A 14,214-nucleotide genomic window follows, 5' to 3' on the forward strand; every position below is an offset into this window, starting at 1 on the left:
GAGAGAGACAGAGCATGAGCAGGGGAGGGGCAGAGAGAGAGGGAGACACAGAATCTGAAGCAGGCTCCAGGCTCTGAGCTGTCAGCACAGAGCCTGACCCGGGGCTCAAACTCACAGACCGTGAGATCATGACCTGAGCTGGAGTCGGACGCTTAACCTACTGAACCACCCAGGCGTCCCCACAATATATGTTATATTGTGAATAAAAGATTAAAAAAATTAGTTTGGTATTTAAAGAGAAAAATCAGGAAGTAGGAATAAAAATACTCTTTAGATTCACAGATGTTTATGGTAGCTCTCACTAAAAATATTGATATCCATATTTCATAAATTTATGATATATATCAAAAAAAGATTTACATTATAAGAAAAAAGTCATGAAGTCAAATAGACCTCTAGTCTTATCTTGAAGGCAAACAGAACACCAGAATTTCTCAAAAATTTGGAACTAATTATCCTTGCTAATACAGGGATGTTATAAAGGCAGGAAAATAACCATTACCATTGACAAAGAATAGCAGATACACTTTTTGAGTATTTATTGTGTATTAGACCTCTGCTCTGATTTGCCTACATTAATTCTTCTAATCCTAATAGAAACCTTAGGAGGTAGTGTAGTAGGCAGAATAATGGTCCCCTAAAGATGTTCACATCCTAGCTCCCAAAACCTGTTGATAATCTTATATTGCAAAAGGGAATTTGCCAATGTGATTAAGGATTTTTTTCCCTTAAGAATGTGGAATGCTTCATGAATTTGCATGTTGCTCTTACCCAGGAGCGATGCTAATCTCTGTATCACTCCAATTTTAGTATATGTGTTGCTGAAGCAAACACATGATTAAGGGTCTTGAGATGGAGAGATTATCTTGGATTGTCCAGATGGACCCAATATAATCACTACAGTCCTTATAAGTGAAAGAGGAAGGCAGGATTGGGTTAGGGTCAGTGGTATGAAGATGCTACATGGTTGGATTTAGAGATGGATAGAAGGGCCATAAGCCAAGGAATATAGGTGGCCTTGAGAAGTTAAGGGCAAGGGAATGGATTCTCCTTAAAGCCTCCAAAGGAATGGAGTCCTGCTCTGTGAAGCGTATTTGTATTTTTGACTTCCACAACTGTAAAAGGATATATTTGTGCTGTTTGAGGCCACTAAATGTACGGTAATTTGTTACAGCAGGAATAGGAAGCTAACATAAATGCATACAATTAGTTCCCCATTATACAGATGTGGAGAATAAGGCTTAATAGGAGTTATATAACTTCCCCAAAGTTACTGAACACAGTTGAAGAAATTCTGATTTTACATTCTTATTTTCCCTTTGAAGTAGGAATCTAGGTCAATGACTGAGAAATGAACGTGGGGATGGATTTAAGAAGATGTTGGAAAGGATATAAAATAGTTTTTATGAAAAAATGGGAGTTTCTGGTCTAACATGTAAAAAGTCCTTATCTTAGAGAGATATACATGGAAGTATTTACAGAATATAAGACATAATGGATTTTCCTTAAAATAGCTTAAGAGGGGCTGTGAATGGAATTAGTAGGTGGTGGTATATGATGATAGTGCTGAAGCTGGATGGTAGTATGGACACAAGGAGTTTTATTATATTAACCTATACTTCTATAGATGTTCAAATTTTAAAAAAAGTTAAACAAATTTCAAGGAAAAGAACAATAAATGACACAGAGGAAGATGTATTGATAAAAGCCATGAAGTAACAAGAACAACTTTTAAAGTAAAGCAACACTCACAGAGAAGCTATTAGTGGTGACTGAGGAAAAGTAAGTAGCATAGGGAGGAGGGTCAGGGAAGGTGAGAAGGAGGGATAGCCAAGGGGCACAATAAAACTTTTAGATATAGTATGTGTTTCATTATATTGGCATGATATATCCATATGTAATGGATATATATATCCAAATAAATATATATATTGTGTATATATATATAATATATACATCATAACATCAAATTGAATATATTCATTATGTACAGCTTATTGCATGTCAGTTATGTTGTAATAAAGCTATAACAAGGAAAAATAAAGCAATACTGATAAAAATGCAAGGAGAGGGGCTCTTGGGTGCCTCAGACAGTTAAGCATCCGACTTTTGATTTTAGCTCAGGTCATGCTTTAATAGTTCATGACATTGAGCCCCACGTCAGGCTCTACGCTGACAGTATGAAGCCTGCTTGGGATTCTCTCTCTCCCTCTCTCTCTCCCCTTCTCCTGCTCTCTCAAAATAAATTTACTTAAAAAAAATCTTTAAAGAAAAAATATGAGGAGAGTTTCTGATCTGACCTGTAAAGAGCTTGGAAGTCCTAATTCCTCAGAAAAAGAACAAAAAAGCTGAAGTAAAAAAGCAATTCTCCTTAGATTCAGAGAACTCAGGTCACAGGGCAAACTGCTACCCTGACACTGGAGACAGGGGTGGATACAGAATCACAGCTTACTGGGAGCAGAGGCCTAGAAGCAGATGACTGAAACTGGAGCTAGTACTGGAAGGACACTTAAACTGTAATGGAAAAATTGCTGGAAGCTCAATAGGAACTAGTTTGAGAATTCAAACTCTGGAAGAGGGAGGTAAACAGTCTTAGAGGAGCCCCACGCTTTTGTGAGTTTTACCTCCAGAAGTCCCACCAGATTCTCAGGGGTAAGATTGGGTCAGAACTCTCATGCTTCTAGCACAGGGAGGGGAAGTAAGCATTCTGACATAGGCCCAGAGCCCTTGGTTCTTAACACCTTACCCTCAAGGAAAACTATTTTACTAGATCTTAAGTGACCTGGGTTTAACCTGGGGGAAAGGAAATGCCTAACTTTAGCCCTTTCTGGCCTTCCTGTCTTGCCCATGGGGGAGGGGAAGCAAAGAAGAAGCACATGTGTATGCCACATCCCAGGGACACAGGCTCACTAAAAGCCTGAGACCTAATCATAGGAGTATAGGATGCATTTTCTAACTCCTGCTCCTTACCACCACATCAACTGGGCTTCCGTCTTATAATGGGATTATAGCTAAAAGCACTGCAAGCCTCGGACCCTGTTTAAGAAGTGGGAGAAAAACACAAAGACAATAGGGAAGAAAAAAGACACTGGAGAAAACTGCTTCCTCTGACAGCATAGCTACTGCAAACAGTAAACACAGTTGTTAGAGTTATCCTAGCTGGATAAACATAAAACCTCATGCTAAAGGTCCATCTACCTTAGTTCCTTTCACCCAATATATAATATCCGATTTTCAACAAAAAATTTCAAGGCATGCTAAAAGGCAGAAAACAAAGTTTGAATGGACAAAGCAAGCATTGGTACCAGATTCAGATATAGCAGAATGTTAGAATTAGCAGACCAGAAATTTAAAAGAACTATGATTAATACATTAAGGGCTCTACTGGAAAAAGTAGACAGCATGCAAAAACAGACTGTTAATACAAGCAGAGAGATGGAAACTCTTAAGAATCAAACATAAATGATAGAAATAATAAAAATGAAGAAAGCCTGGATACAGCTGAACAAAGGATCAGTGAGCTTGAAGATCTAGTGATAGAAACTTCCAAAACTGAAACACACAGAGAAAAACTAATGAAAAAATTGAACAGAACTGTGGGACAAAGGTGTAACATATGTGTCACTGGATTACTGGAAGGAGAAGGAGAGAAAGGAATAGAAAGAAATGTTTGAAATAACATGACAATTTTCCAAAATTAGTGACAGATATCAAACCACAGATCCAGGAAGCTTAGAGAACACCAAACAGGAAAAATACTAAAAACCTATATTTATCTATGCATATCATATTCAATCAGCAGAAAACCCAAGACAAAGAGAAAATCCTGAAAGTAATCAGAGAAAAGGAATGGGCGAAAAGATGACTAGGAATCCATATAAGACTATGATACAATTAAGAATGCTCATTTCAGGTAAAGACTATGAACTAGTGGTGGTACCAATATGCAAATATGTTTATTATTTTTTTTAGAAATGCCCAGGAGCCTAGGTCTAGGACTGAAGAAGGTAAATAGCTTGGACTAACCCAGGGCTATAATTTTGCTAGGCAGGTACAGTAGAAGGAGAGTGCTTAATGGGAGTTAAAAGTAACGGCAGGAGTGAGGTTGATGTATGGTAGCTACACGAGGAAGGTAAAGGCAGGAGTGGGCTGATTACAGGTCAAGAGACTAACAACCTTAAAGTTGAACAGGTGTAGTAATGGGAAAGAGAAGGCTGGAAAATAGTTTGTAGCCAAATAGCTGAATGGATGGCATTAAAATTTCAAAAGTAGGGTACCTGGGTAGCTCAGTAGGTTAAGCCTCTGACTCTTGATTTTAGGTCAGGTCATGATCTCACACTTTGTGAGATGAAGCCCTGAGTTGGCCTCTGGGCTGACAGCATGAAGCCTGCTGGGAGTTTCTCTCTTCCTTTCTCTCTGCCCCTCCCCTGCTCACCTGCATGCCTCTCTCTCAAAATAAATAAACATACAATAAAAAAATTTCTAAAGTAAAATAGTTCTGGTAGGTAAGGTCCAGAGTATGACCAGGGGTTTTCAAAATGGAGATGAAGGAATTTGGGTGGGATTGGTTTCTGATTTGAATAATTCTTTCCTTTCTTCATGTTATCAAATAGGTTGCCTGTATCAGGTGGGAACATATTAGTAGCACAAGAGCTATCCAACTCATAAATTCACTCAAGTGGTAAAGAATATCATGTGGTAGGTACATTTTCCCTCTTAGTTTCACATAGGGGCATATACCTGATGTAAAACTTTATACTATGTTCAGTACAAAGCAATATGAAGAAGGCCTACTTCTTCATAAAATACAAGAGGGCATACATTTGATATATGGAAAACTGGGGAAGTATAGAGTGCATTTGTTTCTTTTAGGTTGTCATAAAATTGTGATTTGTGATATCAGTGGGGCAGGAAAATGATATATGTGAAGGCAGTTCAGCAGGATCTGAATTTCAAAGAAAATAATAAATGGACGAATGGGAGGCAGATCTGTCACCAAAAAAAAGCCCAAAGGTGCAGGACTGTTGGAGTAATCATCGTAAGAACATCTCTCTGCATGGTGAATTTTACTTATGTGACTTTCTAAAAAAAATTTTTTTTAAACGTTTATTATTGAGAGACAGAGAGACACAGAGTGTGAGCAGGAAAGGGGAAGAGAGAGGAGGAGACACAGAATCTGAAGCAGGCTCCAGGCTGTCAGCACAGAGCCCGATGCAGGGCTTGGCCCACAAACTGGGGGATCATGACCTGAGCTGAAGTTGGACACTTAATCGACTGAGCCACCCAGGCACCCCAACTTATGTGACTTTCTAAATGAAAGTTCTCCATACAATTAAAGTTGCTTTTATTTTAAGATAAAGACAATGGGAACATTATTGATCTCAGAAGTATTACCTGCAGCTGCTTTAATCATACAGCCTTTCCTATCCACTTTTCTGCCAGAACTTATAGGTAAAATGAGTGGGTTTCATTTCAATGTTTTACAGTTCTTTGCTTGACCATGTAATGAATATGGTCAATGACAGGAAGCAAGAGGAATTGAATAATTCACAGATTAGGTAGACAATACCTAAATCACCAAGTTAATCTTAAGCCTCTGATTAATTACATCTATACTTTAAAATTTTTAAAAAACAGACTTTCTTGTTTAGAGCAGTTTTAGATTCATAGCCAAATTAAGTAGAAAGTACAGAGAGTTCTCATACATCTTCTGCATTCCCCTCCCCATAGCCTCCCCTACTATATACATCTACATTTTTATAATGATATGAAAGCAGATGGACTTGACCAGGCACTCATATACATTCATAATAGATGTGATGCATTGTCCAGATATTTTCTTCAGGACTGAGGCACTTATTCCCTGAGCTCCTCAGTGTTGGCTGCTGATAGCTCACAGCCGGGTTCCTACCTGGACACTGTTTTCAGCCAAAGGGAGCTGGCTCCTACTAGCTATAAGCCTTTCCTGGAGACTGCCTGCAGGCAAAGTCTGATTAAAGCAGGAATACAAACGCCTGGCTTTTCTGCCTCTATTTGAGCCATTTCTGAAGGGCCAATAGCTGTTGCTTTGGAGTTGAGTCTAAATTAAATCTCTGCATGCAAATCTCTGGGTTAGGGTCTGTTTCCACATGTCTCAAATATGTGAAGTTTCCCAACCATACACAAAATGTTGGTCTTGCAGTGCTTAACTGGGGTAGTAAAAGTATGAGACTATAACCAGAACACCTAGCTTTGTGCTGTTCCAGTAATTCATAGCTCTATGATTAGATAATTTAATTTCACTAAGCTTTAGTTTCCTCATCTTTACATGGGGGGTAATTCCTCATGAAACAAGGTTATTATGAGGACCCAAGCAGGGATACGCCCACACCCATACACAATATAATATTCTTATTATAATTTATATGAACTGGCAATTTAAAAAACTAAGCCTAATTATTTTTACACTTTGTTATTTCACTGAAGCACAGAAAGTCAATATTAAGACTATACCAAAAAAAATCATTAATTATTTACTATATGCTTGACCTTCAGTTATGTACCAGGTATACATGATGAGAGGGTTCTCGACCTTAAGGGATGCCAGTCTAGTATAGAGAGGCATTTAATATAGAGACGTGAGCTCAAGTATTATATATGCTAAAATGGCGGTAGTATGCCTTATGCCAAGAAATTATGGGAAGGTATCAGAAAAGCCTTCATAAAGGAGGTGAATCTTGAGGTGAGAATCTTTTAGACAAGGTATTTTATTCTCAGTAAAGTTTTTTGAGCACTAAAGGATACTTTAATCACTTCTAAATAATAACAACTTGAATGTAACTTATAAGTATTTTGTGAGTATCTATTATGCAGAATATTTTCACTGAAAATTTTACAACTGAGATTTGTTTACTTACTGTTATCTTACGAGGACAGTCATTAGAACAGAGACCACTAAGAACTGTGGAAAAATAAAGAAAAGGCTATTACTACTATATTATTACTTTAGCTTATATTTAAAGTTAACTCTAATTTTTCCCCTATAATCTATTAACATGCTCTACTGAATCATAATCACAGGCAGAAACCAAAACAATTCCTTTAGATCTGAGTAAATCAAGTTTCTATTGTTTATTTTATACTGATATTTTAAAAGCTTTTATTAAGCAGTTAAGATGTTGCTGTTTTGTGAAATATACAGGTGAAATAATTAATTATATTTATATAATACTATACCTACTGTTGGTTCCATTTTCCAAGTATAAGACTTAGAATCTGACAGAAGTGCTAAATGCAAGCCAATTAAAATGTATGCTGAGAAAAACATTTTATATCTCATATTAGACTTTTTCCCACTTATCTAGTCAAAGTTGTTGGGTCAAAAATTTTGGGCACCCTTGATAACTATTATGGAGAACACAACTATAAAGAATTGACGGGTCTATAACAAATACACAAAAATAATTTAATGACACATTTATTCTATGATCACCAAAAAAAGAAAAGGTTAGAGTATCTGAATATTCTTTATATAAGTAACATGAGTTTTGAAATATAATTATATTACCACCTCTTCATGTGAAGTGATACCTCTATAAGAAAGTGGACATTACCACTCCTGTAACTTTATTCAACACAATGTTGAAAGTCCTAACCTCAGCAATCAGATAACAAAAAGAAATAAAAGACATCAGGGGTGGCTCAGTCATTAAGTATCCAACTTCGGCTCAGGTCATGATCTCATTGTCCGTGAGTTCGAGCCCCATGTCAGGCTCTGTGCTGTCAGTTCAGAGCCTGGAGCTTGCAGAGGATTCTGTGTCTCCCTCTCTCTCAGCTCCTCCCCCTCCCCTGCTCTCTGTCTCTCAAAAAAATGAATAAATGTTAAAAAAATTAAAAAAAATGAAACAGAAATAAAAGACATCCAAATTGGCAAGGAGGAAGTCAAACTTTCACTCTTCACAGATGACAGGATATTCTTTGTGGAAAACCCAAAGGATTCCACAAAAAACTGCTAGAACTGATACATGAATTCAGCAAAGTCACAGGACATAAAATCAATGCACAGAAATCAGTTGCATTTCTATACACCAAAAGAAGCAGCAGAAACAGAAATCAAGGAGTTTATCTCATTTACAATTGCACCAAAACCCATAAAATACCTAGGAATAAACCTAACTAAAGAGGTGAAAAATCTATACACTGAAAACTATAGAAAGCTTATGAAAGAAATTGAAGACGCAAAGAAATGGAAAAACATTCCACGCTCATGGACTGAAGAACAAATGCAGTTAAAATGTCGATAGCACCCAAAGCAATCTACATATTCAATGCAATCCCTATCAAAATAACACCAGCATTCTTTACAGAGCTAGAACAAACAATCCTAAAATTTGTATGGAACCACAGAAGACCCTGAATAGCCAAAGCAATGTTGAAAAAGAAAACCAAAGCTGGAGGCATCACATTTCTGGACTTCAAGCTGTTTTACAAAGCTGTAATCATCAAGACAGTATGGTACTGGCACGAAAACAGACACACAGATCAATGGAACAGAAAAGAGAACCCAGAAATAGACTCACAAACATGGTCAACTAATCTTTGACAAAGCAGGAAGGTGTATCCAATGGAAAAAAGAGTCTCTTCAGCAAATGGTGCTGGGAAAACTGGACAGCAACATGCAGAAGAATGAACCTGGACCACTTTCTTACACCATGCACAAAAATAAACTCAAAATGGATGAAAGACCTAAATGTAAGAGAGGAAACCATCAAAATCCTAGAGGAGGAAATAGGCAACAATCTCTTTGTCCTCAGTTGCAGCAACTTCTCACTTGACATGTGTCCAGAGGCAAGGGAAACAAAAGCAAAAATGAACTACTGGGACCTCATCAAAATAAAAAGCTTCTGCACAGTGAAGGAAACAATCAGCAAAACTAAAAGGCAACCGATGGAATAGGAGAAGATATTTGCAAATGACATATCAGATACAGGGTTAGTATCCAAAATCTATAAAGAATTTATCAAACTCAACACCCAAAACACAAATAATCCAGTGAAGAAATGGGCAAAAGACATGAATAGACACTTTTCCAAAGAAGACATCCAGATGGCTAATAGACACATAAAAGATGCTCAACATCACTCATCATCAGGGAAATATAAATCAAAACCACAATGAAATACCACCTGACACATGTCAGAATGGCTAACATTAACAACTCAGGCAACAACAGATGTTGGCAAGGACGTGGAGAAAGATGAAGTGCTTTTGCACTGCTGTTGGGAATACAAACTGGTGTAGTCACTCTGGAAAGCAATATGGAGGGTCCTCAAAATTCTAAAAATAGGACTACCCTATGACTCAGCAATTGCACTACTAGGTATTAAAGGAGACAAAAACACTGATTTGAAGGGGTACATGCCCCCAATGTTTATAGCAGCACTATCGACAATAGCCAAATTATGGAAAGAGCCCAAATGTCTACTGAGTGACACATGGATAAAGAAGATGTGGTATATATATACAATGGAATGTTACACAGCAATCAAAAAGAATGAAATCTTGCAATTTGCAACAACATGGATGGAACTAGAGTGTATTACGCTAACCAAAATAAGTCAGAGAAAGACAAATATCACAGGATTTCACTCATATGTGCAATATAAGAAACAAAACAGATGAACACAGGGGAAGGGAAGCAAAAATAATATAAAAACAGAGAGGGAGACAAACCATAAGAGACTCTTAAATGCAGAGAGCAAAATGAGGGTTGCTGCTGGGGTGCTGGGTGGGGTATGGGCTAAATGAGTGATGGGTACTAAGGAGGGCACTTGTTGGGTTGAGCATTGGATGTTATATGTAAGTGATAAATCACTAAATTTATTCCTGAAATCATTATTACACTATATGTTAACTAACTTGGATTTAACTTAAAAAAAAAAAAGAAAAGAAAGTGGCCATTATGTGCTATTAAATATTCTATATGTTATGCATTAAAGAGGGATGGCATACAGTTGTGCTTGGTAAACATGAATTATTTCAATAAAAACTGTAAATTTTTCATTCAAACATATCCATAGGAAAAAGGTATGTTACTTAGGTTAGGTATATAAAGTATATATAAGGTCTATACAGTATATACAGGACACCAGAAAATAAGCATGGCATACTTCACCACAAAGAAGATACCTGTTTGTTGACTATAGTGCACTTACATGAACTACAATCTGAAGAGACAGTAAACTAAACGTTTTATATTTGGAAAACAGTTTTCATTATTTAAGTTTCTTATCATAGCACAGTGCCTGGTTCTCTTTTATTCTCAAACTTTCCACGACCTAACTTTTTCTTTGTTCCTCTCTTCCCTCAACTCCAGGCAGATACTGGTCATTCTTTTCTTCTTGTCACAAAATGATTTTCATAAACTTCATTAAAATCATTATCTTGCTGAATAGTAATTATTTTCTCACAAGTCTGTCTTTGAACTAGTATGTAAGCTCTGCATCATTTTCTCCTTATTTTCTCAGGGTCTAACCAACATATTTGCTCAATAAGTACCTGTTGAAGGAGGAAAAATATGGATTATTCAATAAATGGTCCCGGATAGTTGGCTACTTGGTGGAAAATAAACATAGATTTTAACTCATAACATAAAAATTATATCTGGCAAAGACACAAATAATATAAAGAACTCATATTTTATTTTTTTAATTTTAATTTTTTAAAAAATTTACACCCAAATTAGTTAGCATATAGTGCAGCAATGATTTCAGGAGTAGATTCCTTAGTGCCCTTTACCCATTTAGCCCATCCCCCCTCCCACAACCCCTCCAGTAACCCTCAGTTTGTTCTCCATATTTATGAGTCTCTTATGTTTTGTCCCCCTCTCTGTTTTTATATTATTTTGTTTCCCTTCCCTTATGTACATCTGTTTTGTCTCTTAAAGTCCTCATATGAGTGAAGTCGTATGATGTTTGTGTTTCTCTGATTGACTAATTTCACTTAGCATTAATACTCTCCAGTTCCATCCACGTAGTTGCAAATGGCAAGATTTCATTCTTTTTGATTGCTGAGTAATACTCCATTGTATGTATGTGCATACACACACACACACACACACACACACACACACACCCCACATCTTCTTTATCCATTCATCCATCGATGGACATTTGGGCTTTTTCCATAATTTGGCTATTGTTGATAGTGCTGCTATAAACATTGGGGTGCACGTGTCCCTTTGAAACAGCACACCTTTATCCCTTGGATAAATAACTAGTAGCGCAGTTGCTGGGTCGTAGGGTAGTTCTATTTTTAGTTTTTTGAGGAACCTTCATACTGTTTTCCAGAGTGGCCACACCAGCTTGCACTGCCAGCAACAATGCAAAAGAGATCCTCTTTCTCCGCATCCTCACCAACATCTGTTGTTGCCTGAGTTGTTCATGTTAGCCATTCTGACAGGTGTGAGGTGGTATCTCATTGTGGTTTTGATTTGTATTTCCCTGATGATGAGTGAAGTTGAACATTTTTTTCATGTGTCGGTTAGCCATCTGGATGTTTTCTTTGGAGAAGTGTCTATTCATGTTTTTTGCCCATTTCTTCACTGGATTGTTTGATTTTTGGGTGTTGAGTTTGATAAGTTCTTTATAGATTTTAGAGAACTCTTATATTTTAATAGAAAGACAGGCCAATTAAAAATTGGGCAAAGCATCTGAATAGGCACTTTTCCAAAGTAGATACGGAGATATACAAAGCTCAGGAAAAGATGCTCAGTATCATTAGCAATCAGGGAAACCAAACCACATCCACAATGCAACGCATATTTGCAATATCCAAGAGGTGGAAGTGACCCAATAAATGTCTGACAAATAAGTGGAAATAAATAAAATGTGGTATATATACATAATGGAACCTTATTCAGCTTTAAGAAGAAATCCTGTCACATGTTACAACATGAATGAACCTTGAAGACATTATGCTAAGTGAAACAAGCCAGTCACAAAAAGACAAATACTGTATGATTCCATTATGCAAGGTATCTAACAGTGAAATTCACAGAAACAAAAAGCAGAATGGTGGCTAAGGGTGAGGAGAAGAGGGGCAGTTGATAAATGGGTATAGAGTTTCATTTGTGCAAGATGCAAAAGTTCTGGAGATCTGTTCAACAACATGAATATACTTAACACTACCAAACTGTACATTAAAAAAAGGTAAGATAGTAAATTTTATGTTGTTTTTTGTTTTTTACCACAATAAAAAAAATGGTTAAGATGGTAACAAAACAAAATGAAATAAACTCCCAAGATACCATTTCATACTAATTAGGATGGGTACAATAAAAAAGTCAGATAATAATGTTGGTAAGGATGTAGAGAAATAGGTCCCTCAAACATTTCCGGTAGGAATGTAAAATGGTTGAGCTGCTTTGGAAAACAACCTGGCAATTCCTTAAAAGGATAAACACAGAGTTTCCATTTAACCCAGCAATTCCATTCCTAGGTATATCTCAAGAGGTATTGAAGTAGAGAAATGAAAACATATGTCCACATGAAAAATTGACGTGAATGTTCACAGTAGTATTATTCATAATTGCCCAAAGTCATCAGCTGATGAATAAATAAGATGTGGTATATTCATATAATGAAATATTATTTGGCAATTAAAAGGAATAAAGTACTGATAATGCTACAATATGGATGGATCTTAAAAACATTATGTATGGTGAGTGAACGAAGTCAGTCACAAAAGACTACACTTTATATGATTCCATTTATATGAAATGTCTGGGATAGGCAAATTTATGGACACAGAAAGTAATGGCTGCCTAGGGCTGGGGTAGGATGGGATGGGGATAGGGGATTGAGAGTGATTACTACCGGGCTTCTGTGGTAATAAACACTTTTAAAATGTATTGTGGTGATGGCTGCATAATTCTGTGAATAAGCTCAAAGCCACTTAAGTGTACACTTCAAATGGGTGAATAGTATGGTACATGAATTATATCTCAAAGCTGTTACAAAATAAAAAAGACCATAAAAATTTAAAAACTAATGAAGGGGTAAACTTTCTTTTAAACATACATTACAAAGGCATACTGTTGCTCATATACAAAGATCTTCTAGGTATGAGTTCAAAGATCATAATCCAATAGAAACAAAGGATATCAAGAAGCAATATCCAGAAAGAAAATGCAAATAATCAAAAGCCATGAAAACACTCAACCTAACTAGTCAGGGGGAAAAAAAAATCAATTTTATACCTAACAGGCACAAAATAAAAGGCTGAGAAAAATGTCTGCAGGAAAACAATAAAATCAAAGACAAATGACAAACTAGGAAAAATACTTGCAACACATGTCACAAAGGATTAACTTCCCTAATATATACTATGGTGCATTTATAAATAAGACAATGAAAAAGGGTAAGGACTGTTTGTAAAAATAAAAATACAGATGGCTCTTACACATATGAAAAGATGCTGAAATTTACTCAGTATAAGAAAGACACAAAATAAAAGAGACAATAGTTTCACTTACATGACTGGCAAAACTAAAAACATTAATAACCCGTTGGGTTGGTGAAGGTATTAGGAAATATGCATTCTTATATACTGCAGGTGAAAGTATAAGCTGATACAATTTCTATGAAGGGACATCCTATACTATAGTGTGTGTGTGTGTGTGTGTGTACGTGTATGTGTATGTATGTATATATATATACACATACACATTCGAGCTACAAAGTTCGAAACTGGGCAGAATTAATCTATGGTGTTGGAAATTAAAATAGTGGATACTTTTAGGTGAAGAGGGTTAGTAACTAATAAGGTGGCATGAGGAAGCTTCTGATTACTGGTTATGTGTTTCTTGATTAGGTGTAATTACATGAGTACATTTATTTTGTGAAAATTTACAGACTTGTGTACTTAGATATATTTTTCTGTATGTATATTTCAATAATATGTTTATTTAAAAGATGCACATGCTATTTTTTAATAATTCCATTTTTAGAAATTTATCCTACAAGATATTCTCTGTGGCATTATTTATAATAACAATAAGAGATTGAAATAGCCTTGATATCTACTTTAAAAGAACTCATTAAATTATGTCCTATCCATACTATGTGATGCTATTCAGTAGAAATAATGAATGAATAACTGATGCTATCAGTTAAAATAATGAGGCAGCTCTAGATTATATTACTGTGGTATAATCTTTAAGATATGTTGTTAAGT

At 36.1% G+C, this 14,214-nt stretch overlaps 1 protein-coding gene and 1 non-coding gene across 3 annotated transcripts in view; both read right to left on the reverse strand.

The window, feature by feature from the left end:
* ITFG1 (integrin alpha FG-GAP repeat containing 1) overlaps nt 1-14,214 on the reverse strand; it is a 349,315-nt gene that overhangs the window by 82,102 nt on the left and 252,999 nt on the right. For both annotated transcript variants that reach the window (XM_047078354.1, XM_047078355.1), the window contains exon 13: nt 6,897-6,940. In XM_047078354.1, coding sequence (XP_046934310.1) covers nt 6,897-6,940 — 44 coding nt within the window. The remainder of the gene's footprint in view (nt 1-6,896; nt 6,941-14,214) is intronic.
* Nucleotides 731-834, reverse strand: LOC124511992 (U6 spliceosomal RNA). Its single transcript, XR_006962031.1, has one exon. It is a non-coding gene; the product is annotated as a U6 spliceosomal RNA (small nuclear RNA).

The sequence above is a fragment of the Lynx rufus genome, unplaced genomic scaffold (genome assembly GCF_022079265.1).
Source record: "Lynx rufus isolate CCGP_SWC_20201006 ecotype Redwood Valley unplaced genomic scaffold, mLynRuf1.p SCAF_16, whole genome shotgun sequence".
NCBI lineage: Eukaryota > Metazoa > Chordata > Mammalia > Carnivora > Felidae > Lynx > Lynx rufus.